The sequence below is a fragment of the Arachis hypogaea genome, chromosome 13 (assembly GCF_003086295.3).
Source record: "Arachis hypogaea cultivar Tifrunner chromosome 13, arahy.Tifrunner.gnm2.J5K5, whole genome shotgun sequence".
NCBI classification, from domain to species: domain Eukaryota; kingdom Viridiplantae; phylum Streptophyta; class Magnoliopsida; order Fabales; family Fabaceae; genus Arachis; species Arachis hypogaea.
The window spans coordinates 43,975,893-44,001,226 of record NC_092048.1 but is presented as its reverse complement, the minus strand read 5'-3'; the positions used below and the strand labels follow the sequence as shown (position 1 = coordinate 44,001,226).

Genomic DNA, 25,334 nt, shown 5'->3' with positions numbered 1-25,334 from the left:
TTGGTGTAATCTTCTCTCTCTTCTACTCCATTTCTGTTTCTGGTGACCAGGAGATAAAATTGAAAATATCTCGTGCCGACTGACGAGATAAAAAGAAAAGTCTCGTGGCTGGGGACGAGACAAAAGAAAAAGTCTCGTGGCTAGTTACGAGATAAAAAGACAAAAGGTTTCCAGAAGTGGTTTCAAAGGCCAGCAAGCATTGTCAAGCGAAAAGGGGGCTAAGATTCAACCCCCTATTCTCTTAGCCACTGATAACCATCAATTGGTATCAGAGCTTGGTCTCAAAGAGATCAAGCTTTGCAGCTTGGAGTAAAGATCCTCATGGCAGAAAACAGTGGCTCAAATTTGGTGTCCTACAATCTGACCGAAGGACAATCAAGCAACAGACCTCCTCTTTTCAATGGGAAAAACTATACCTATTGGAAGGAGAGGATGAAGATCTTTGTGCAAGCAGTGGATTACAGACTTTGGAAGATTATCCTGGAAGGCCCTCAATATCCAACTGTTACAAGTGCCGAAGGAGTTGTCTCTCCTAAACCAGAAGCAAGCTGGACGAAAGAAGATAGAAAAAAGGTGGAGCTCAACGCCAAAGCTATCAATCTGCTCAACTGTGCTATCAGCTTTGAGGAGTACCGACGGGTATCACGTTGCACAACAGTAAAGAAAATCTGGGACAAACTCCTAGCTACTCATGAAGGAACAACCATTGTGAAGAAGACCAAGATAGATATGTTAAACAGAGAGTACGAAATGTTTGCAATGAAGGAAGGAGAATCCATTGATGAGCTATTTGAGCGCTTCAACACCATTATTGTTGGCTTGGATGCTATGGGAATCAAGTATCCTGAATCTGTGCTAGTGAGAAGAGTGTTGAGATGTCTCACAAAAGAGTGGGAAACAAAAGCCTTAATTATTTCTGAGAGTAATGGTCTTGACTCTATGACTTATGATGATTTGAGAGGAAATTTACTTGCTTTTGAAAACACCTATTTGAAAAAAGATTCAAAAAAGAAAGGAATAGCTTTTTCATCTATCACTAACCCTCTGGATGATGAATCCAGTGATAACTCATCTGAAAATGAATTTGTGTTGTTTGCAAAAAAATTCAGGAAAATGGTAAAGCTCAAGGAGAGAGGCAAAGGAGGCAGCTCAAGAAAACTGAAAAGAGATTTCAGCAAGGTGACTTGCTACAACTGTAAAGAAACGGGGCACTTCAAATCTGACTGCCCTAAGTTGAAGAAGGAAGAAAAACTAAAGAAAGGGAAGAAGAAGGGACTAATGGCATCATGGGAAGATCTTGAAAATGACTCTGAAGAAGATGAAGGAATCTGAAACGAAGTCTCAACCATGCCTCATGGCTGACCTTGTTGAGCAGGTGTGCCTAGCATCCAAACGAAAGGAGAATATGTGGTATATGGACAGAGGATGCTCTAGGCATATGACCGGAAAGACAACCTTCTTCATAAAGCTTGATGAATATGATGGAGGACTTGTCACCTTCGGTGATGATGCAAAAGGAAAAATAGTGGCTGTTGGGAAAGCTGGTAAAAACTTTTCATCTTGTATAAATGATGTCCTTCTTGTAAATGGTTTGAAACATAATTTACTTAGTGTTAGCCAATTGTGTGATTTGGGTTTTGAAGTTATTTTTAGGAAGTTTGTATGTTTGGTTATTTGTGAGAAAACTGGGAATATTTTATTTGAAGCTAAAAGATGAAATAATGTGTATGGATTGACTCTTGAGGATTTGAAAGAACAAAATGTGACATATTTTACATCTCTTGAATCTGAAAAATGGCTATGGCATAGAAAGTTGGGTCATGCACGCATGTACCAAATTTTTAAGCTAGTCAAGAAAAATTTGGTTAGAGGAATTCCAAATATCAAATTTGATAAGGATCTCACTTGTGATGCTTGCCAATTGGGCAAACAAGTGAAATCTTCTTTTAAACCTAAAGATGGAATCTCAACCAAAAGGCCATTAGAGATGTTACATATTGATCTTTTTGGTCCAACTAGAACTCAAAGTTTAGGAGGTAAACACTATGGTCTTGTGGTGGTAGATGATTACTCTAGATTTGGTTGAGTACTTTTCGATGCTCATAAAAATGATGCTTTTCATGCCTTCTCCACTCTTTGCAAGAAAATTCAAAATGAAAAAGATTTAAAAATTGCCCATTTGAGAAGTGGTCACGGAAGAGAATTTGAAAACCAAGATTTTGAAAAATTCTGTGATGACTTAGGAATTTCTATTAACTTTTCATGCCCTAGAACACCTCAACAAAATGGGGTGGTTGAGAGAAGGAATAGAAGCCTTCAAGAGATAACTAGGGCCATGCTTTGTGAGAATGAGATTCCTAAATTTTTATGGGCTGAAGCTGTGAATACGGCTTGTTACATTTTGAATAGGACAATCATTAGAAAAGGGTTGAAGAAAACCCCTTATGAGCTATGGAAAGGAACCCCTCCAAATCTTAAGTACTTTCATGTTTTTGGATGCAAATGCTTTGTACTTAACAATAAAGAAAACCTTGGAAAATTTGATCCAAAATCCTATGAAGGAATGTTTGTTGGATATTCCACCACAAGCAAGGCCTATAGAGTTTATCTCAAAGAGCATAGAACCATAGAGGAATCCATACATGTTACTTTCTGTGATTCTAATTTAATTTCCAGTGCTGTGATAGATAATGATTCAAATGGTGAAGAAGCTGGAACAAGTAAAGAAAATCCCAAATCTGCTCAAAATGAAGAATCTGTCAGTCCAGTTTTGTCTCGTCAGATTGAAGGCGACATTTCTATTTTGTCTCCTGAGCAGACACGAGAAACTGAAACAGTGAGACCACCAGATACTCATCAAAGCTCAACACCACTCCGGAAGCCTAGAGAATGGAAGTCTATGAGGGGTTATCCTCATGACTTTATAATTGGTGATCCCTCTCAAGGAGTAACAACAAGATCCTCCACCAAAAGGCAATCCGAACCAAGCAATTTTGCCCTCTTGTCACAAATGGAACCCAACAATGTCAAACAAGCTCTTGAAGATCCATCATGGGTCAAGGCAATGCAAGAAGAGCTTGCTCAATTTGACAAGAATGAGGTTTGGACATTAGTACCCCATCCTGATGGTAAGAAAGTTACGGGTACTAAGTGGGTGTTTAAAAATAAACTTGGTGAGGATGGACAAGTTGTTCGTAACAAGGCTAGATTAGTGGCCCAAGGTTACGATCAAGAAGAGGGTATAGATTTTGATGAGTCTTTTGCTCTAGTAGCTAGAATGGAAGCAATTAGGTTGCTTCTTGCCTATGCTGCCCATAAGGGTTTCAAAATATTTCAAATAGATGTTAAATGTGCTTTCCTTAATGGCTTTATTGATAGAGAAGTGTATGTGGCACAACCCCCCAGTTTCGAACATAAAGATTTCCCAAATCATGTTTTTAAACTATCTAAGGCTCTTTATGGTCTTAGACAAGCTCCAAGAGCTAGGTATGAAAGGCTTAGTGCCTTCTTGTTGGAAAATCAATTTCAAAGGGGTACTACCGATACTACTTTATTTATTAAAGCATCTAGTGATGATATTCTCCTAGTTCAAGTTTATGTGGATGACATTGTATTTGGTTCGGCCAATGAGTCCTTGTGTGAAGAGTTCGGAAAACTCATGACTAGTGAGTTTGAGATGAGTTTAATGGGAGAGCTAAATTTCTTTCTTGGGCTCCAAATTAAGCAAACTCCTAGTGGTACTTTTATTCACCAAGGAAAGTATGCAAAAGAACTTATCAAAAAGTTTGGCCTAGAAAGTTCCAAACCAATGGGAACACCAATGCATTCTAACATAAAACTTGAAAAGGATGATGATGGCCAAGATGTGGATGAAACAAGGTATAGAGGAATGATAGGTTCACTCATGTACCTTACCTCCTCTAGACCGGATATTGTCCAAAGTGTGGGTGTATGCTCAAGATTTCAATCTCATCCAAAAGAATCCCATCTTTCGGCCGTTAAGCGCATCATTAGATACATTAAGGGGACTAGTGATTATGGTTTGTGGTATCCTAAATCTAATGACTTTTGTGCAGTAGGGTTTTGTGATGGAGATTATGCGGGAGATAGAGTGGATATACGGAGTACATCCGGCATGTGTTGCTTCCTTGGAAGCTCACTAAACATGTGGTCAAGCAAAAAGCAAGCCACAGTGGCTCTATCCACGGCTGAAGCTGAATATATTTCTGCATCTGCGTGTTGTTCACAATTAATTTGGTTAAAAATGCAGTTGGAAGATTACAAATTAAAGATCAATAGTATACCCTTATTTTGTGATAATATGAGTGCTATAAACATTTCAAAAAATCCTGTTCTGCACTCAAGAACCAAGCACATTGAGATAAAATATCACTTCATTAGAGAACATGTGCAAAAGGATACTATTGATATTCAATTTGTAAAATCTGAAGACCAACTTGCTGATATTTTTACAAAACCCCTATGTGAAGACAGATTCTGCACATTGAGAAAAAGTTTGGGAATGTTTGATTTAAGTTCTATTGATAACTGTGAAATATTGATTCTGCTCAGTTTTGTCTTGTAGGAATGGACGAGATAAAAATAAAAGTGTTGGAAGGGCTGTGATTAAGGGGGAGACAGCGCCAAAATTAATTCCCATGGGCCCCACCAAATTTCCTTGACACCATTCTGACCGTTTTGTTAGTTCCTCATTTTTGAAAATCACAATCCTTTTGTTGTCTCATCAAATCTTATTGGAAGAGGATAATGTCAAATCAAATCTTTCCTTCCAACTAATCCCTTGATTCAAGGAAACCCCTTTTTCAGTTTAATTTAAATAAATAAAAACCCCTTTGGTTAATAACCGCTCCCTCTTGATGGTCATTAACTCCCTCCACTATCTCTTTTCAATCAGCATTTAATGCCTCTTTAACCTCCCTTCACTCACCTCACCCTTCGGCCTTCTCTTCAACTTCCATCTCCATCCATTTTTACTACCATGAAAAAGAAAACTGCACCCAAAAAAAGCGAACGCATTCTTTTCTCTCAAAAACCGTCCACTCCACAATCTCACACTCATATTCATATTCACTCTACATCATCATCTTCTCCTTCACCTCCCTCAAAACAAACCGACACCATGCGTAGGAAGGTCATAGTTACAAAAACTTCTTCAAGGAAGAAGAAAGAGCGAGTTCCCGTGGAAGAAGAGGAAGAGTCTCACACATCACCCATTCCGTCTCCACCACCATCTCCACAGAAGAAAGCCACACCCGGGAAGAGTGGCCAGAAAACTAAAGAATTTGCTCTACACAATACCAAGGAACCTGCTAACCTGGAATCTTTGGACTTCAAGAACAAATTCAACAAGACACACTCTCACTATGACCCTGCCCGATTCAATTCCTGCGCTTCATATGAATTCCATAAAGAAGTCTTTGAGAAGCGTCATCTCTGTGCAACCTACCTTGTCAACTTGGATTCTCTCACCAGCAAGGGGATTAATGTGTCTCCTCTTTTTGAACTGCTTCAATGGACTCCTCTGCTTCACATCCAAAAGCCAGTTTACCCAGGTTTAGTTCGAGAGTTCTACGCCAATGTGAGACTCATAGATGGTACCATACATTCATATGTGAAGAGAGTTCACATCACTCTTGATACCGCCACCATTGGAACGGCCTTGGGCTACAAGGAGGAAGGGCCGCAAGCATACATGGCCGAAAGGTGGGACTCATAAGTCGGCGTCACCTATAAGGTTGTTCTTCAATACATCTGTGAGAATCTCTCTGGTTTGGATGGCACCACTCCTACACACAAAGCTCTCGGACCAACCAACTCCTTGCTTCACAGGATTATCACACATATTCTGACTCCTCAAAGCGGCTCTCACAATAGAGTAACACTCTCTAATTCTCTAATCATCTTTGCACTTGTTACATCTACTCCAAATTCTTTTGGTTATCTTATGATCCGTCATATGTGGGATTCGGTAAAGAGCACCAAAAAGGCAAATCTGCCCTATGGTATGTTCTTAACCAGCATCTTTGAATTTTTTAAAATTGACCTTTTGAATGAGGCTGTAGAGAACAAAGTGTCAATGATAAAAGGAGGCGGCACTGTTAAAAAGGGAAAGAAATCTGTGGCTTCTGATGATGATTTTGAAAGTCGGCCGGAATCCTCCAAGGCAACTGAATCTATCAAAAACATTCTCACAGAATTTTCAAACATGTCAGAACTCATGGTGCAATTTCATAAGTCGGCACGCAAACTAGCCTATGAAAATGAGTCGGCTTGGAAGAAATGCAAAGACAGGGTCGGTCTGATGCTGGAAAGCCTTGAGGATGAAGTGGGTAGTGAGGCAGGGGCTGAGGAATCTGATTTTCATCTCTCTAATGATTAAACTTCTTATTACTGTTTGATATTGGTACACTTAGGCTCAATTTGATACTCTGTTTTGGCTTGTTACTATCAGTACTATAACTCTGTGATACTCTATGGACACTTTTGGAAATATTTTGAATATTCTGCTTGCTATGTCATATTCTTTTTGCAGGTACCCCTTGATGCCAAAAGGGGGAGGAATAAAATTGAAACTGAAAGACAGGAGATGAAATTCTGTAAAGAATTCATGATCACCCTTGTTGCAATGATACACTTGATGCTTATTAATGCATGTTGATAATGCAATTACTTTGCTCTGTGAATGCTGCTGTTGAAATGCTTGGTTGAATATAATGGTGATACATTTGTCTTGGTATAATATTCATTGTCTTTGAATTTATTTTTGGCAGTTTCTTTAAAATTGAGAAATATGAAGCTTGCAATTTTTTGTGATGATTATGCTCGATAAGAAAAATTTTCTTGCTATGGTTAACTTGCTCTGATTTATACATTGGAAAATATTTTCAAAGAACAGCTTCAGGAAACTTCAAAATTTGTTTGCATTAATTGTTTTGTGTGTGATTGAGCAGAAAACCATATTATTGATATCAAATGAGTTTTGACTATCATACAAATCTGCTCATAAATCAAGCATTCAACATCATGTAAAAGATATGTTGAATAACATTGTTACTTAAGGCTTGATAAAAATTGTTACAGGTTAGTGCTTCCCTTGGTAATAATGGCATATATTAAGGGAGAGCCATGTGACATTTAGAAAGGGGGAGAAATTCAAATCTTCAAAGGGAGTATTCTATACTTCAATCTTTAAATTTCTTTCCATTTCAATTTTAATAATGTTTGTCATCAAGGGAGAGATTGATGAGTTTGGAAAACTCTAAATTAATATTTGTGATGACTAAACATTATTAATTATAATAATTACAAAATTATTAATTCGATTTTCATTTAACATATGTTAATTAATAATTTTGTGATGCAGGTTTTCTTATTGGGCCAAATAGGAAAAGAATTATTGCCAGCCCAATATGCTTAAAACCATTCAGCCTTGTTTAATGATTCCTATATTATGTGGCTGAAGTAATTTGTGATTATTTAGGCCAGAATTCAAAAATCATCATAAGCCCAAATTGAAGCTAACATTCAGCATTGATACAAAAATCCTTTTGATCCACATTGTTGAATTAATGGTAACATTACTTGGGCCAAAATTGAACTATTATTGCTACAAGCCCAAATTAATAATTGTTGCTAAATGAACCAATGCTTGATCCGAAACCTATTAAGAAAGGAAGCAAAATTGCTTCTTACCTCCAACGGATCCCAATCCTTCTCTTGGGATGGATTTCAAAATTTAATTTGCTAGCATTAGAAACATGAGAGAGAATGTCATTGATATGATTGATGGCATTAAGACTACACGCAACTCAGGGAAGGAAAAATAACTTCTATTCAATTAATTTGTTTAATTCATTTAATTGTTTCTCTTCCAATTGTTTCTTCTCTCTCATTCATTCTTTTCTCCTTTTCGGACATTACCCAGCAAACCATGGAAACTACATTGAGCTACTGAAAAGAAGGAAAGGCATGCCAAAAGACCATCACAATGATGGCAAGAAAAAGGAAACTAAAAGTATGTAGTGGCTGAGATTATCACCAAGAATGGTAAGATTTAGTGAGGTAATCTCGGGCTCCTCAAACCCAAAAAGAAGAAAAAGATCTCGGCCATTAGAGAAGAAGATCTTTGGAGGATGGCTTATCTCTGATTCTGCTCAAATATCACAGGAAGTAGCTAGAGTGGCTACGTGATGGAAGAGGCAGAGATTGGAGCAGATGAAGCTATCATCATCATGAAGCATCAAGGGCCAGAAGTTCATCTTGGAGAGCAAGGAAGAGATGAAGGGCTCGGATTGATGAAGAGTGGTGACCAAGGAAGGACTAGAGGTAATTGCATGTTGGGTTTTGCATGTGTTATCTCTTCTCTCTCTCTGGCCGAATCGGTTCTGTTTGAAGAAGAAGAAGAAGATTGGCTTGGTTTGTTTGGTTTCAACCTTGGAGGGTTCTTCCTATAAGTATAGGTGAACAGTTAGGGTTGATTCAAGGAGTGAGAGTGCAAGGCACAGAGTTCTCATAGCAATACAAGCTGACAGAATTTCTTCTCCTTCAATGTTTTATGTTTTGTATTTTTCTGTTTAATTTTGTCATGTCTTGAGTCTCATGGAAAAAAGGCAAACAGTGAGGTTTGTAATGAAAAATCCATAGAGCGGAAAAAGGCAGAGAGTGCAAAATTAAAAGAAAAAGCCATAGATGTCCTTAGAGTTCCTTTGTACATCTGTGTTGTGTTTCATGATTTTGAGGGAATCCCCTTGTAAGTTGGGTTAGCACTTTACAGTTGAAAGCTTGGCTGTGACCAAGTCAAGTTCAGTTTGGGTTTAGATTCTGGACTTGTCCCAGATAGGAAGGGTAGTTCCTAGGGAGAATTGGTATTTGTAATCAAGGATGATTATAGTAAAATTCCATCATTATTGTGATGGAGACTGGATGTAGGCTGCCTTGCACTTAGCAGCTGAACCAGGTTATATCTTGGTGTAATCTTCTCTCTCTTCTACTCCATTTCTGTTTCTGGTGACCAGGAGATAAAACTGAAAATATCTCGTGCCGACTGACGAGATAAAAAGAAAAGTCTCGTGGCTGGGGACGAGATAAAAGAAAAAGTCTCGTGGCTAGTTACGAGATAAAAAGACAAGGTTTCCAGAAGTGGTTTCAAAGGCCAGCAAGCATTGTCAAGCGAAAAGGGGGCTAAGATAACCCCCCTTCTCTTAGCCAGTGATAACCATCAGTATATTTAGAAAGGCTAGTAGCTTCCATGAGTGGGAGTTTGTTCATGAAATAAATAAATTACTTCTAAAATCGAATGAGCTTTTGTAATTATTAGTATAATTTTTTGAAAGAAATAGTGTAATCACAGAGTATTGGAGTTTATAAGTCTTCCAAAAAGTATAGAATTCAATTCTGATGGATTCGAATAAGAGAAGAATTTTGGAAGAAAATAAATAAAAAATTTAATACAAAATTTATGTAAATTTAAAATATAAAAAGAATTTTTATGTGAGAGAGAATGTTAAAAAAATTTTTTATTTAGAGTCCGCTAGAGGCACAATGAAGTTTCCATACAATATATACAGTGAACTGTTTATATGGCCCAAATTAAATTAATGATTTCCATTTACCCTAATTACTATCCCTAAATTAAATTACCCCTAATTTACCATTGTTGACCATCCGTGACCCTAACCCTCCAAAATGTCACTCTCGCTACTCACAAATCCCCTCCGCCGCGTCACTGTAGCTGGTCACCAACCCCATCCGCCGCGCACCCGCCTTTCTCGTGACCCGCATCAACTCCGACGCGAACTGCATCAGCGACTCCTGTTCGTGACCATACACCATCGCTGGCAACATCCGCATCGCAACCTCGGCGCTGAACCACCAGTCTGTCACCGCCGACCCACCGAGCATCGCCCAGTCCCCGCGCTTGTACGCCGTCGCTTGAAGCATCCCTGTGCCACTGTTTGCAGCGGAGGATCCGCGCCTTGTGTCGCCAGTTGACGTGGACCATTCACCGAGAGCAGCACGAACAACACAACCAGAGCATCGTCGACCATCCACGGTAAGTGGGCTAGTTTCTTCGTTTCATGATTCATCATTGCTGTTGCATCTTGTTCTAGAGACAGATTGTGTTGCTGGGATGGTTGATTCTACATGGTTAAAATGTAATAGGTGCAGTTTTAGTATCCTGGAGCATGTGGGATGAGAAATTGGTTGAGATTGTTGAAATTGATTTAACTTTAGCGTGGGAATGTTCAAAAAATTTTGCCAATCTAGTTTAGAAAGCAGAAAATATTTTTCCCTGCCCGTGTGGACTGTTGCATGCAATGTGACATAAACGTGTGGACCGTTGCATGCAATGTGACGTAAACTAGTTGACCATTATCGATGTTTGGTTGACCCTTATTGGATGGTTACATTAGTAGGGTATTGGATGGTTGGTTTGTATGATAGATCTTTTCATTATTTAATTGGATGGTTACTTCAGTATGTAATCGAATGGTTGGTTTTCGTATTCGATTTTATGCTTGCCTGAACAAGGTTTTCCTCTTAAGTAAAGATGGTTACTATAGGGACATTTTGCTGATTGATTTTGATGATCGTGAATGCTGGTTTGATTTTATTATGTTGAAGGCTTCTTTGAATCGGTTGATGGTTGCATGTTTTTTTCCTTTTTCTTGGTTTGCTTTTGTTAGGTAAACAAATGCATATTTGATGCTCAAACCAGGTTATGATCTGAGATAGTAAGTACCGATTTTTTACTGAAATGGATGGCTAATTTATTATCTATTTGGATGGCTGTTTTTGGCTGTAAAAACTACTTTTATGGGGCTGCCATGTTGTTGCATTGTATGAAAATAATTTACCTTGGTGGTTGTTGTGGTTTTAGTTGATTGACCAGGTCTGCGCAACCAATTAAATTCCTACTGAAAATTATCACTTGCATGGCAAACAGACAATGGATTTACATGTACAGTTGGTGATTACATCCTTATGCTTTATTTTTTTTTTCATATCCTAATGGAAAGAAGGAAGCATGTTGGAGGTTAAGGTTCTTGGGAAATAAGGCTAATAGCATGAAGCAGGGGTTCATAAACATTGACATTAGCTTCAAATGAGAGGAGTTTAAATTAAGAAATGAATAGGAGAACAAGGCGATGAGTGAAGAAAAAAAATATGTTCAATGGGTGTGAAAGAGGCTTAATGTGATCAAAGGTGCTGCCTTATGGGGTCTTGATGACAACCAATAACCAGAATTTTGTTTGATTGAATGTAGGGGATGGCTTGCGGAATAGAAGCATTGAAAATAAAGCTGTGATTGTTAGTAAAGGGGAGAAGAATATTTGGCCAGCAATTACAGAAGGAAAGGTAAAGCCTGTCGTGTACAAATACTTCCCTCTCTCTGAGGCAGCGGGGCACATTGCATCATAGCTAGAAAGCAGCCAACATGTTGAGAAGATATTGCTTGCTCCATGAATTTCTTTGTTCTGTAATATTGAACAATGTAAATGACAACATACTATAGATTTTCTGACTTTGTTAATCTTTATGTTATATATATGAACTCAAGAACCTATAAAGCTGTGATTTACAATAAGAGAAAACGTGTTCTTATTTGTGTACAAAGGGTTGGCAAAAAGCACAAAGAACTGAATGTTTGAAAAGCTTTAAAAAAATACAAGAAAAAGAGCATTAGATTGGACTATGTATATTGTGGCCAAAAGTTGAAATAAAATAGTACTAAACTACTAAACATAGTGAGACTGAAGCCAATATTGAATATCCAACTTAATTTTGTCTTCAATTAATATACGTCAAACTAGTTAGAGACACGGAGCTACACTTTCTAATGTAATGTGGTTGCATGCATAAGAATACTACTATTTTCTTCAATGTGTGGATAGCTGGCTATAGACCAAAAATAAAAATGCTAGAGAAATTAGAAAGCAAAATCAATTTCCTTATAGGATCTCAAATAGGAAGTAACGGCTATGTTCGGTGACCACTAATCCTAATTTGTCTTTAATCACACGTTTATGAATACAGTTACAACTTCTTTATTAATTTATTTTTTCCCCTGAAAGAAACATAATAATAAATAGAACATCCAAATTACAATGAAAATAACCATCGTCTTACCTAGTAAAATGAACATCTGGCCTATTTTAGTTTCTCTTTTAATTTTTTGTTTATATCAACACAATAGGATCATAAATTATATTACAAATGGTATACCAAAAGTAATCATCCGCTTTAGAATGAAAAGAACCATCCGCAATCATACTAAAATGAACATCCGCCTTAATTTAAATGGCTTAAAGTATAGTACATGATTTATCTCAATCATTGATGCCAAAAAGAAAATTCAATGAATAAGAGTAATATAAACAGTAAGAATTCTTATTGTATTAATCAATTACAATAAGGATTCTTGCTATTAGACACATCGATTAATTTTTTATTTATTAGACACTTGATCTAATAGTGACATATTTTATAATTTATTAGTTTAAATTTTAAGAAAATGACCAACTTAATCAGAATTAAGCGTGTTAGTAAAATTTCAAATTATAATAGACTCCATGCTTACAATATTTTTAACAAAGTCTACTAATCAGACAAAATTATGTTAAATTCAATCAAAATCAATTAAACATCCAAATTAGAATGAAATTAACTATCAGCATACCTAGTAAAATGAACATCCAACCTATTTCAGTTTTTCTTTTAATTTTTTTATTTACATTAACACAACAGGATAATAAATTGTACTACAAATAGTATACTCAAAATAACCATCTATACCGGCTACCTCCAGAGACCATCCGAACCCCTAACTAGGCCCTTGTTCATGTCCTGCCACCACACCGGCGGTACTGAGTGTTCGTCTTTTACAAAATCACAGCTCTTGTTCACCAATGCAACGTCACGACTTAAATCCAAGGTTTGTCCCCTGGTATCTGTACTTTCATTTACCTTAATGAAAGCTAATAAGATTTTGATTTAAGAGCAGTTAATTAACAATGTAGTTATCTATCCAGAATTTATAACAATTACATAACTGAAGTTATCTCCAGGAATAGACCAACAAAATAAGATGGTAGATCAACTTAAAGAAAGTTAAAAAATCTCTTGAATAACTTTGAACTATGAACCATTATTCTATTCTACAATATAATAAAAAATATAAATCTAACATGATAAAATTCATACCTTAAGATTGCAACGAGAACACCTTAAGTTGGAAAAATAACTATCACAAACTATGGTGAGAGGAGCCTTTGCTGTAAGTTCTTCTCCACTCTTAGTTTTGTAGTGAACTCCTTTGACAATTTCATTTTCTTCTAATAGAGATGTGATAGTTCTTTGTTCTAATTTTACACTGCAAAATATAATAGTACAAAAGCAAGATCAAATGAACTTCATGTCTTCATGTATAGCTATTTATTGAAGAATCAAGTTGTGAACTTGGTGAGAAAATTGTACTTGGGAAGAGAAGAAGCCTTCACTAGCATTCTTTGGTTGAAACGGCCATTGTGAAAGCTTTTACCGGAAATATCAAAACTAAACTTTTTTAAGGGATAAGAGAGCTTGGTATTTTTTCCATCTTTGTAAAGGGCATAGTCAAAGACCTGTTGTGCATCAATTTCATCCACACAATCTGCAACAACTCATAACATTCATTCTGTTAAGAACCTTAAATTTGATGAGCAGAGTCAGGGGAATGTGTTCACACCTAATATTAAAATTCTTCAATAATATTGAAATTCTTCAATAGATTACCGTGTTGGTGGGCGTCAGTCGCGGAGAGCAGGATTGCAACAAGTCTGGTGGCGAGCAGGGGGAGGCCGTCGGGCAGCATGGGGTGGCGAGTTTCAACGGCCGTGCTAACGATGGTCGGGGTTGCGGTATCATGGTGGAGGGCGACATGAGGGAGGATGCACTCGCTGAGGAGCGATTGAGGAGGGCAACACGAGGGGAGACTTGGTGCGGTGGATGATGGCAACACGAGAAATGAAGAGGAGACGCCGGTGCTGAAAGGAAAGAAGAAGAAGAACGACGCTAGAGAGAATTAGAATTAGGGCTGCGTTTTTTTTTACCTCACTGAGGGAAATTCTAATTCCTTTCAAATTTCAAATATGAAACAATTAAAAATTAATTAATTAACCTTAATTTATTTTTAATTTTAATATAATTTCCATTGTACATATTGTACACTACATATATTAGTTCCTAATCCTTTCTCTTTTATTTTATCTTCTACTTTATAAATTAAGTTAGATGAGTATGTTTAGAAGGTCTTTTCTATAATATCTAAATTTTGTTCATGGAATTCAAAAATAAAAGAGTAAATTTTATTTTATTCTATCTCTATTTTTAAGACAAATTAGATTCATAGACACCAAAGGAATAAATAAGTTTGGAAGTAAGGACAAAAAATAAATCTTAAAAAATATTTTGAGAGTTATCATAATATGAACGCACACTGCTACTAAAGAAATTGTTTAGTTTCAACGTAGGCATGTGAACATGCATGTATATTGTATAATAAGTATAAGGCTTAGTTTGAGTAACTAATTTAATTAAACTCCTTTTGATAAAATAACTTAAATAATAAGTGACTCTGTTAAAAGTAACTTATAAATAAGTTATTTTGTGTTTGGATTTTTAACTCTAAAAGTGCTTATTTTATAGAAATATGATGAAAAGTAGAAGTATTATGAGAGAAGTCATTTTTTTTAACTTCTCTATAAGCTCCTAAATAGCTTCTTAAAAAGTTACAATTTGGTTTTGAAAATTGCACCAAACATTAATACTACTACCTTTCATAAGTCAAAAATAAAAAAAAATTACTTTTAAAGTTTTCCAATCGGCAGTAAGTATCCCCCAAGAAGACTTGGTTATAATGGTAAGTCGCTCAACCTGCATGTATGGCTTTTCTTTTCCAATATAATACGCTGATTTGAGTAGTTATGACATGCCAAAGGCGAAGCTTCATAGATTCAAAAAGGTGCCGCGTGCCATTGCCACCAGTCAATACGGCATGTTGGAGTGGGACCCTCTCCTTAACTGGTGGAAACTAAGTTATTAATTAAGAGTAAACATTGTCATGCTCATGCTCATTCTCATGCTTTTCATGGCTACCATTTCCATCATTCTTGTTCTCTTCTTGCTTCTAATACTAATAATAGCAAATGAAGCCACACCTGTTGAGAACATCATTGGGTTGGGCAAATCGCTCTCTGCCAATGGTAATAATAATAACAGCAATCCATCTTCATGGCTTTCAAGTTCCGGCAATTTTGCATTTGGCTTTTATCCTCACCGTGATGGCTACGCTCTTGGCATATGGATTCTGGACCCCGACAACACCGTGGTCTGGACCGCTAACCGCGACGGTTTGCCACTTTCCTCTTCCTCCACCTTGCAGCTAACCCCACGGGGTTTGCTTCTTCGACAAGGAACCGAAGAAGAAGCAGTAGCGGCACTCAACATCACTAGCTTTTCATTTTCAAACCTTGGAAAAGAAGCAGCTTCAGCTTCCATGCTGGATTCCGGCAACTTTGTGATCTATAATGCTTCCTGATCCGTCACCTTATAACTCGGTCTTTATTGTGCATTATGAGTTATAACTCGGCTTTAATTATCATTCATTCTATAACTGACACATTTATTACTGACTTAATGACCATTATTCTACTTAATGATTAACGGTCATATCATCAATTCTATTCATCAACTCTATGCCTATAAAAGGCACCAATCTCTATATACACTATACATTCTAGATACATTCTAGATACGTTCTAGAGACATTCTAGATATATTCTATATTCATATAATTATTATAATATACAATACATGATGATTTCTATTTCATGTCTTACATTCTATATTCATAGAATTATTCTTATACCTCTTAAACACTTACTGACTTGAGCGTCGGAGTGTCTTTTGCAGGTACCCACCCCCTTGTTCTCTCCTTGCCGACGTATAACTCATTCCGACGAGAAGCTTGAAGAAATTCATCGACGGACGAGCTATACACCGGTCAACCTCAGCAAGAACAATTGGCGCCGTCTGTGGGGACGAGTAAAATAATTCCTACTCCCCTTAGGTTTATAAAACTTGATTTACATTCAAATTTTTGAACCAATCTCAACAATCTTGTTTAAGATTTTATTTAATACTTCTTATCAAATTTTAATCTATCGTAATTCGTAACTTTTTATAAGGTTTATATTTTATACCTTCAAATTGCTTCACTTTTACGTATGATAATATTTCACATCTTATAATCGATCAATTAACCAATCCGAGAATAAACTCGGCTTTCAATCAATCCGAGAACAAACTCGATCAATTCGAGCACAAACTCACTTATCAATTTTGCTTACTTTTTCAAAGTTTCCTATTTACACAAGTAAAATTGTATATTTTATTCAACATACTTTTGCATTTATATTTTGTGTAACTAATATTTACTTATTTATTAGTTATATTCAAACCTCAATATATGTTCTATACAATAATGACATATAACAACCATGTCAATTGTATTTTTATTTCATTATGTATTATATTATTATTGCTTAATGATTTCATTTATACAATTAAATGACACTAATGATGAGTTCAAATCTTAAAATTAGATTTCATCAAAAATTAATTATATATCAATTGTATATAACTGTTACACTATTCACTTTATGCTATTAAATTTTATGTTACTATTTGTTTAATGTAGAAAATTGAACAGGCAATTTACTATTATTGCACGAAGAATATCCCTCGTCATATTGTAACTGCTAGAAAATTATACTAAATGTATAATTCAATAACTGTTATCTTATTGCTTTATTATCAAATTAAAGCATGTCCTACAAAACAAAATTCAGATATTCACATTTGGCATGTATGACATTCATATATGTCGTCTTCTTCTCTACAATTATCAACTTTCAAGGTATATATATATTTTTTTTTTTTACTTTGAACTATTTTATTTTTACAATATATATTATTCAATATATGTTTTATACCTATTCATTTTCTCAATTTATCTTATTCATGTCAGATCTTCATTGTAAATTGTAAATATTCAATAACTAATTGCTTTGAGAGAGAAATTTATCAATAAGTTGTTGTGGGTCGGAAAAATTCCCAAGACAATTAACCATTATATCCTCGGATCATACAATCGATTCCGCCAATGGATATCTATCTCTAAAATTGTTCTTAAGTGGAAAAGTATCCCCCACACAACTATCTTGATTGAATGACTCTTATCATTCAATTATTTTTTGAATACGTGCCGACATAATAACCCGACTAAGCTTGGGGGCTCACCATATCATTATTCACTTATCTTTTAACCGAGTTATAAATCATTTTATTTTCTAAGCTTAGCCTGGATCATATGATCGGCAGACAAAGCTTGGGGGCTATGATCCGTCACCTTATAACTCGGTCTTTATTGTGTATTATGAGTTATAACTCGGCCTTAATTATCATTCATTCTATAACTGACACATTCATTACTGACTTAATGACCATTATTCTACTTAATGATTAACGGTCATATCATCAATTCTATTCATCAACTCTATACCTATAAAAGGCACCAATCTCTATATACACTATACATTCTAGATACGTTCTAGAGACATTCTAGATATATTCTATATTCATATAATTATTATAATATACAACACATGATGATTTCTATTTTATGTCTTACATTCTATATTCATAGAATTATTCTTATACATCTTAAACACTTACTGACTTGAGCGTCGGAGTGTCTTTTGCAGGTACCCACCCCCTTGTTCTCTCCTTGCCGACGTATAACTCATTCCGACGAGAAGCTTGAAAAAATTCATCAATGAACGAGCTATACACCGGTCAACCTCAACAAGAACACTTCCCATAGTGTTGTGTGGCAAAGCTTTGATCACCCAACTGACACCATTTTAGGAGGGCAAAGGTTGATCAATGGAAACAAATTGGTCTTTGGTGTCTCCAAAACAGACCATTCATCAATTGGGCTTTTCTATCTCGTCATGCAGAAAGATAACAACCTTGTCTCTTACCCTATCAAAAGCCTCTCTTACCCTTCTGATGCTTACTATGCCACCGGCACCAACAACAACGCTCCTATCACCACCTATCATCTTTGCCTCGACCAAACAACAAGCTATCTACTTATCAGGAATGACACTGATTTGAGGATCATTTTTGAGCTTCCTTTTGATACTTCTACTAATTATTTAGCTGCCGGGAACAAGAACAAGAACAAGAACAACACCACAATTATTTATCGTGCAACTCTGGATTTTGATGGAGTTTTCCGACTCTATGCTCATGACATAATTACCAAAGACAGCAGCATAGTAAGCACTTGGCCTGATACTGTTTGTTCAGTGAAGGGCTATTGCGGCTTCAACAGCTACTGTGCACTGGCCGATGAGAATCCATTTTGCTATTGTCTTCTGGGATTTGATTATCTAGATCCGAACCAAAATACTCTTGGATGAAGAAGGAACTTCTCAGAAGACAAGTGTAGTGAGGACGCGTTTTACAGAATGGTCCCTTTGGATAAATTGGCCTGGGCACGTGGTGACCGCTCTTATTTTCAGGCACAAATGTCAGAGGAGGAAGATTGCTCTTCTTCTTGTTTGAAAGATTGCAATTGTTGGGCTGCTTCTTATGATCAGAATAGCATGATTTGTACAAAGCAGCAACCCCCTCTCAGATATGCAAAAAGGATACAGGGAAACGAAGAAGTACCCTCCTTGAAATTCTTCAAGGTAAGAAACTTGAACTTGAATAATGTTAGCAGTGAGCCTGTCCCTGAGATTCTTGGAACAATCAATTCATCAAGACTACTAGTAACAAAGCAATTCTACGTATTATTCTTGTTACCTCCATTTTCACTCTGATTTTCTGCTCCACTATTGGGATATCTTGTCATTTGATGTCGAAGATTCGAGTTCTCAAGTACAAAAGGCTCTTGGAGATTGGGGACTTGGGGCTGAATGAGGAAGTGGCTTTGAGGAGATTTTCATACACTGAGCTCAAGAGAGCAACCAACGGTTTCAAACAAGAGTTGGGAAAGGGCTCTTTTGGAGCAGTTTACAAAGGGGTTTTATACAAGGCGGGAAGATGTAGGAGATTCATTGCGGTGAAGAGACTTGAGAAGTTGGTTGAAGATGGAGAAAGAGAGTTCCAAGCAGAGGTGAGAGCCATTGGAAAAACACACCACAGGAACCTTGTTCGCTTGCTTGGCTTCTGTGCCGAGGGTCCCAAAAGGCTTCTGGTCTATGAATACATGAGTAATGGTTCCCTTGGGAAGCTTCTCTTTGGCGATGAAAGGCTTCCAGATTGGGATGAAAGAGTCAGAATAGCTCTGGATATTGCAAGAGGGATCCTCTATCTGCATGAAGAATGTGAGGCACCCATCATTCACTGCGACATAAAGCCTCAAAATATCTTGATGGATGAGTTCTGGACTGCCAAAATATCCGATTTCGGGCTAGCAAAGCTTCTCATGCCGGATCAAACAAGAACTTTCACAGGGGTTAGAGGGACAAGAGGATACTTGGCCCCTGAATGGAACAAGAACACACCAATAACAGTGAAGGCTGATATCTACAGCTATGGGATAGTGCTTCTTGAGACAGTGTGTTGCAGGAGAAACCTTGATGTTAATGTGTCAGAGCCAAATGAGATTCTTCTGTCTGGTTGGGCCTATAAGTGCTTTGTTGCTGGAGAGGTGCACAAGCTAGTTCATTGGGAAGAAGTGGATAAGAATGTTGTGGAAAATATGGTGAAGGTGGCACTGTGGTGTATCCAAGATGAACCTGTTCTCCGGCCTTCAATGAAGAGTGTGGTGCTCATGCTTGAAGGGGTTACTGATGTGCCAGTTCCTCCTTGCCCAACTTCTAATTCCATGTGACAAAAAAATGTTATTGTTGCTGTCTTCCCTGAGTTGATTTCATATATATATTTTTGTGCATTGTTTCTGTATTAATTTACTTTCAAGTTCTTATTGTAAATTATCTTCCACATACATGCATGAATCAATGCTATTCGTGCTTTTGTAAATAAAATCAAACTTGTTAAACGGTGTCCAACCTTCATATCAGGTTTCAGAAAATTTTGTTTATCTAGACATTTTTCATTCTGCCTCTAATTTAGCTCGTTAACTTTCTACACTACGTTATGGAAATATGTTATTGACTTTTAGAAACTACTCCTGGTAGCGTTTTGGTTTGGGAGGATTTTTCTTTTATTATTTTTTATGCGCAGAGTTAAATTGAATGAAAAACAAAAGATGATCACTAAATTTACAGAGAATACATGACAATCTTTACTGTTCACTATTCTCAGTATTCTGTACTAGAAAAATTCTTTGATAAAATTGAATTTAGAACATTTATTAACCAACTCAATTTAACTCAACTCAATTTAATCAACTAAGGGGAGGCAGCAACATTAACATTTTTTGTCACATGGAATTAGAAGTTGGGCAAGGAGGCATTGGCACATGAGTAACCCCTTCAAGCATGAGCACAACACTCTTCATTGAAGGCCGGAGAACAGGTTCATCTTGGATACACCACAGTGCCACCTTCACCGTATTTTCCACGACATTCTTATCCACTTCTTCCCAATGAACTAGCTTATGCACCTCTCCAGCAACAAAGCACTTATAGGCCCAACCAGACAGAAGAATCTCATTTGGCTCTGACACATTAGCATCAAGGTTTCTCCTGCAACACACTGTCTCAAGAAGCACTATCCCATAGCTGTAGATATCAGCCTTCACTGTTATTGGTGTGTTCTTGTTCCATTCAGGGGCCAAGTATCCTCTTGTCCCTCTAACCCCTGTGAAAGTTCTTGTTTGATCCGGCATGAGAAGCTTTGCTAGCCCGAAATCGGATATTTTGGCAGTCCAGAACTCATCCATCAAGATATTTTGAGGCTTTATGTCGCAGTGAATGATGGTGCCTCACATTCTTCATGCAGATAGAGGATCCCTCTTGCAATATCCAGAGCTATTCTGACTCTTTCATCCCAATCTGGAAGCCTTTCATCGCCAAAGAGAAGCTTCCCAAGGGAACCATTACTCATGTATTCATAGACCAGAAGCCTTTTGGGACCCTCGGCACAGAAGCCAAGCAAGCGAACAAGGTTCCTGTGGTGTGTTTTTCCAATGGCTCTCACCTCTGCTTGGAACTCTCTTTCTCCATCTTCAACCAACTTCTCAAGTCTCTTCACCGCAATGAATCTCCTACATCTTCCCGCCTTGTATAAAACCCCTTTGTAAACTGCTCCAAAAGAGCCCTTTCCCAACTCTTGTTTGAAACCGTTGGTTGCTCTCTTGAGCTCAGTGTATGAAAATCTCCTCAAAGCCACTTCCTCATTCAGCCCCAAGTCCCCAATCTCCAAGAGCCTTTTGTACTTGAGAACTCGAATCTTGACATCAAATGACAAGATATCCCAATAGTGGAGCAGAAAATCAGAGTGAAAATGGAGGTAACAAGAATAATACGTAGAATTGCTTTGTTACTAGTAGTCTTGATGATCTTATGAGAAAGTGGAGTCTCAGGGACAGGCTCACTACTAACATGATTCAAGTTCAAGTTTCCTACCTTGAAGAATTTCAAGGAGGGTACTTTTTCGTTCAACTGTACCCTTCTTGCATATCTGAGAGGGGTTTGCTGCTTCATATAAATCTTGGTACTCTGATCATAAGAAGCAGCCCAACAATTGCAATCTTTCAAACAAGAAGAAGAGCAATGTTCCTCATCTGCCATCTGTGCCTGAAAATAAGACCGGTCGCCATCCCAGGCCAATTTATCCAAAGAAACCATTCTGTAAAACTCTTCCTCACTACACTTGTCTTCTGAGGAGTTTCTTTTGCAGCCAAGAGTGTTCTGGTTCGGATCAAGGTAATCAAATCCCGGAAGACAATAGCAAAAAGGATTCTCATCAGCCAGTGCACAGTAACTGTTGAAGCCGCAGAAGCCCTTCACAGAACAAGCATTATCAGGCCAGGTTTTTACTATGCTGATGACTTTGTTAGCCATGTCATGAGAATAGAGTCGAAAAACTCCATCAAAATCCAGAGTTGCACGATAAATAATTGTGTTCCTGTTCTTGTTCTTGTTCTCATTCTCAGCAGCAACAAAAAGATTTCGAATGGGCATCAAATTAGTGTCGTTCCTAATAAGTAGAGAGCCTGTTGTATGGTTGAGGTAAAGATGATAGGTGAAGGTGCAAGAAGCACTGGTGCTGGTGCCGGTGACAAAGTAAGCATCAGAAGGTTAAGGGAGGCTTTTGAGAGGGTAAGAGACAAGGTTGTTATGTCTCTGCATGATGAGATAGAAAAGCCCAATTGATGAATGGTCTGTTTTGGAGACACCAGAGATCAATTTGTTTCCATTGATCAACCTTTGTCCTCCTAAAATGGTGTCACTTGGGTGATCAAAGCTCTGCCACACGACACCATTGAAAGCATTATAGATCACAAAGTTACCGTCATCCAGCATGGAAGCTGAAGCTGCTTCTTCTCCAAGGTTTGAAAACGAAAAGTTAGTGGTATTGAGTGCTTCTTCTTCTTGTCGAAGAAGCAAGCCCTGTGTGGTTAGCTGCAAGGTGGAGGTAGAGGGAAGTGGCGAACCGTCGTGGTTAGCGGTCCAGACCACCGTGTTGTCGGTGTCCAGAAGCCATATTCCAAGAGCGTAGCCATCACGGTGAGGATAAAAACCAAATGCAAAATTGCCAGGACTTGATAACCATGAGCATGGATTGTTGCTGTTACTATTATTACCTTTGGGAGAGAGTGATTTGCCCAACCCAATGATATTATCAACAGCTGTGGCTTCATTTGCTATTATTATTAGTATTAGCAGCAAGAACAGAACAAGAATGATGGTGGAAATGGTAGCCATGAGCAGCTTGAGAATTAGCATGACCATGAACATGTTTACTCTTAAACTAAATTAATTTCCACCAATTAAGGAGAGGGTCCTGCTGCAACATGTCGTATTGACTGGTAATTGGAAGGGACAAATTAAGATCTTTGAATAATTTTACAAACGATTTCGAATGTTGAAGTTGGAGGTGGCCATCATGGCCCATATGGCACCTTTTTGAATCTATGAAGCTTCGCCATTGGCAAGTCAACTACTAAAATCAACGTATTGGAAAAGAATAGCCATGCACGTTGCATGACTTACCATTATAACCAAGTCTTCTGGGGATACATACATGCATGCCTACATTGAAACTAAACTAATTTTGTTAGTAGTGTATGTTCATATAATGATAAAACTCCGAAAATATTCTTTTAAGATACAAATCTATTCATTTTTTTTCACCCTTGCAAACTTATCTAGACCTTTATTGTATAATAAAAATATTATTTATATATTAAAATTAATCACTAAATATATATATATATATATATATATATATATATATATATATATATATATATATATATATATATATATATTTTGTTTAACTCATATTTGATGTATATTTTATATTTTAACATATATTTTCTGTTGAGTTTGAAAAACTTTAAATTATTGTGATGATCAAACATTGTTAAAAATATTAACTAGAAATTATTAATTTGATTTTAGATTCAAATTATTTGTTTAATAATTTCTGTTTTGTGTGCAAAATTTTTTATCATTGGACATAAGCAACATAAAGCCCAATAGGTTGAAAACTTATTCAGCATTTGGTACAAAAATATTTCAAGCATTGTGGCTGAATTATTACAATTGATGTTTAGGCTAGGAAACCAATATAAAGCCCATAACAAATTCCTCTTGGTCCAACAAATTGGTTGGTCCGAATTGAAAAAAAGAAAGAAAGGAATTGAAACATGATGAGTTTGGTTACCTACTCTAGTGGGATGAAACTCAAAATTAATTAACTTGGATTAATTGTATTGGTAACAGGAAAGAGAAAAATCAAAATTGATTTGATTGCTTTTATTGCCTCACACGCTACTATGCATAGGGTATGGAAAGTGGGAATTTATTTGGTTTAATTATATTCATTACTTCCAGAGTTTCCTATTCTCTTCTCTCTCTTGTTTTCGTCTATCACTTCTATCAGGAAAAGAAGATGGAAGAAGCTATCAGAGAAAATCACAGAGAAGCTAGGAAGAAACAAGCGGCTAAGGTGATGATGGCCCTTGCAAAAAGAAGATCCAAGGCATGGCGTGGCTGAGATCTTTTCCACTTAAGGCAAGATGTGATGAAGAAGCTTCAAGGTCTCCATGCCTAAAGTAGTAGCAATCCGTTTCGGTCAGAGAAGAAGATCTCTGAGGTGAAGCTCGTTTCCACTTTTGTTCATCCATCACAGAAGGTAGCTACTGGAGCTACGTTGAGGAAGGAGCAAATATGCATGAAACAGAAGGAGCTGTCAAGGATCAAGAGTTCATCAAGGGTTAGAAATCCTTCTTGGGGACCAAGTTAAGATGGAAGGCTCAGATTGATGAAGCTTGATGAGAAGGGATGAGAGAGAGGTAATTGCATATTGGTTTTGCTTTCGGTTTCTCTCTCTTTTTCTCTCTATTCGAACCGGTTTTGATTATTGAAGAAGAAGAAGGTGGCTTGGTTCAACCGGTTTCAACCTTGGAAGCTTCCCTTTCTATAATAAGGGTGAACGGCCAAGGGTTGAGACAAGGAGAGAAAAGCACAGAGTTCTCATAGCTACCCAAGCTAACAGAAGTTCTTCTCCTTCAATGTGTTTTATTTTGTTTTCTTTTCTTTAGTTTTGTCTGTCTGAGTCTTATGGTGAAAAAGGCAAACAGTGTGAGGTTTGTAAGAAAAAGCCAGTGAGTGGAAAAGGCAGAGAATGCAAAATTAAAGAAAAAAAGCCATAGATGTCTTATAGGTCCTTTGTACATCTATATGTTGTGTATCATGATTCTGTGGAAATCTCCTCGCAAGTTGGGTTAGCACTTAGCAGTTGAAAGCTTGGCAGGTGACCAAGTCAAGTTCAGTTTTGGGTATAAATTCATTCTGGACTTGTCCCAGATAGGAATGGGTAGTTCCTAGGGAGAATTGGTGTCTGTAATCAGTTGATTATAGTGAAATTCCATCATTGTTGTGATGGAGACTGGACATAGGCTGCATTACACTTAGCAGCTGAACCAGGATACTTCTTGGTGTGATTCTCTCTTTCTCTTCTACTCCATTTTTGTTTCTGTTACGTAGGAGACAAAATTGAAAAATATCTCTTGACTGGTTACGAGACAAAAAGAAAATGTCTCTTGACTGCTTATGAGACAA

At 37.1% G+C, this 25,334-nt stretch overlaps 1 protein-coding gene and 1 pseudogene across 1 annotated transcript; one reads left to right on the top strand and one right to left on the bottom strand.

Moving 5' to 3' along the window:
• The first annotated feature begins 17,100 nt into the window (after positions 1-17,100).
• Positions 17,101-20,137, top strand: LOC114924106 (G-type lectin S-receptor-like serine/threonine-protein kinase LECRK4). Its single transcript, XM_029291591.2, has one exon. The coding sequence runs from the start codon at positions 18,989-18,991 to the stop codon at positions 19,967-19,969; it is 981 nt and encodes a 326-aa protein (XP_029147424.1). The 5' UTR covers positions 17,101-18,988; the 3' UTR covers positions 19,970-20,137.
• Positions 20,138-20,474: 337 nt separating this feature from the next.
• LOC112733880 (G-type lectin S-receptor-like serine/threonine-protein kinase LECRK2) lies at positions 20,475-22,226 on the bottom strand (annotated as a pseudogene).
• Between the last annotated feature and the right edge of the window lie 3,108 nt (positions 22,227-25,334).

Coding starts and splice junctions, on each gene's coding strand:
- LOC114924106 (XM_029291591.2), top strand. CDS start 18,989: ATGTCGAAGATTCGAGTTCTCAAGTACAAAAGGCTCTTGGAGATTGGG.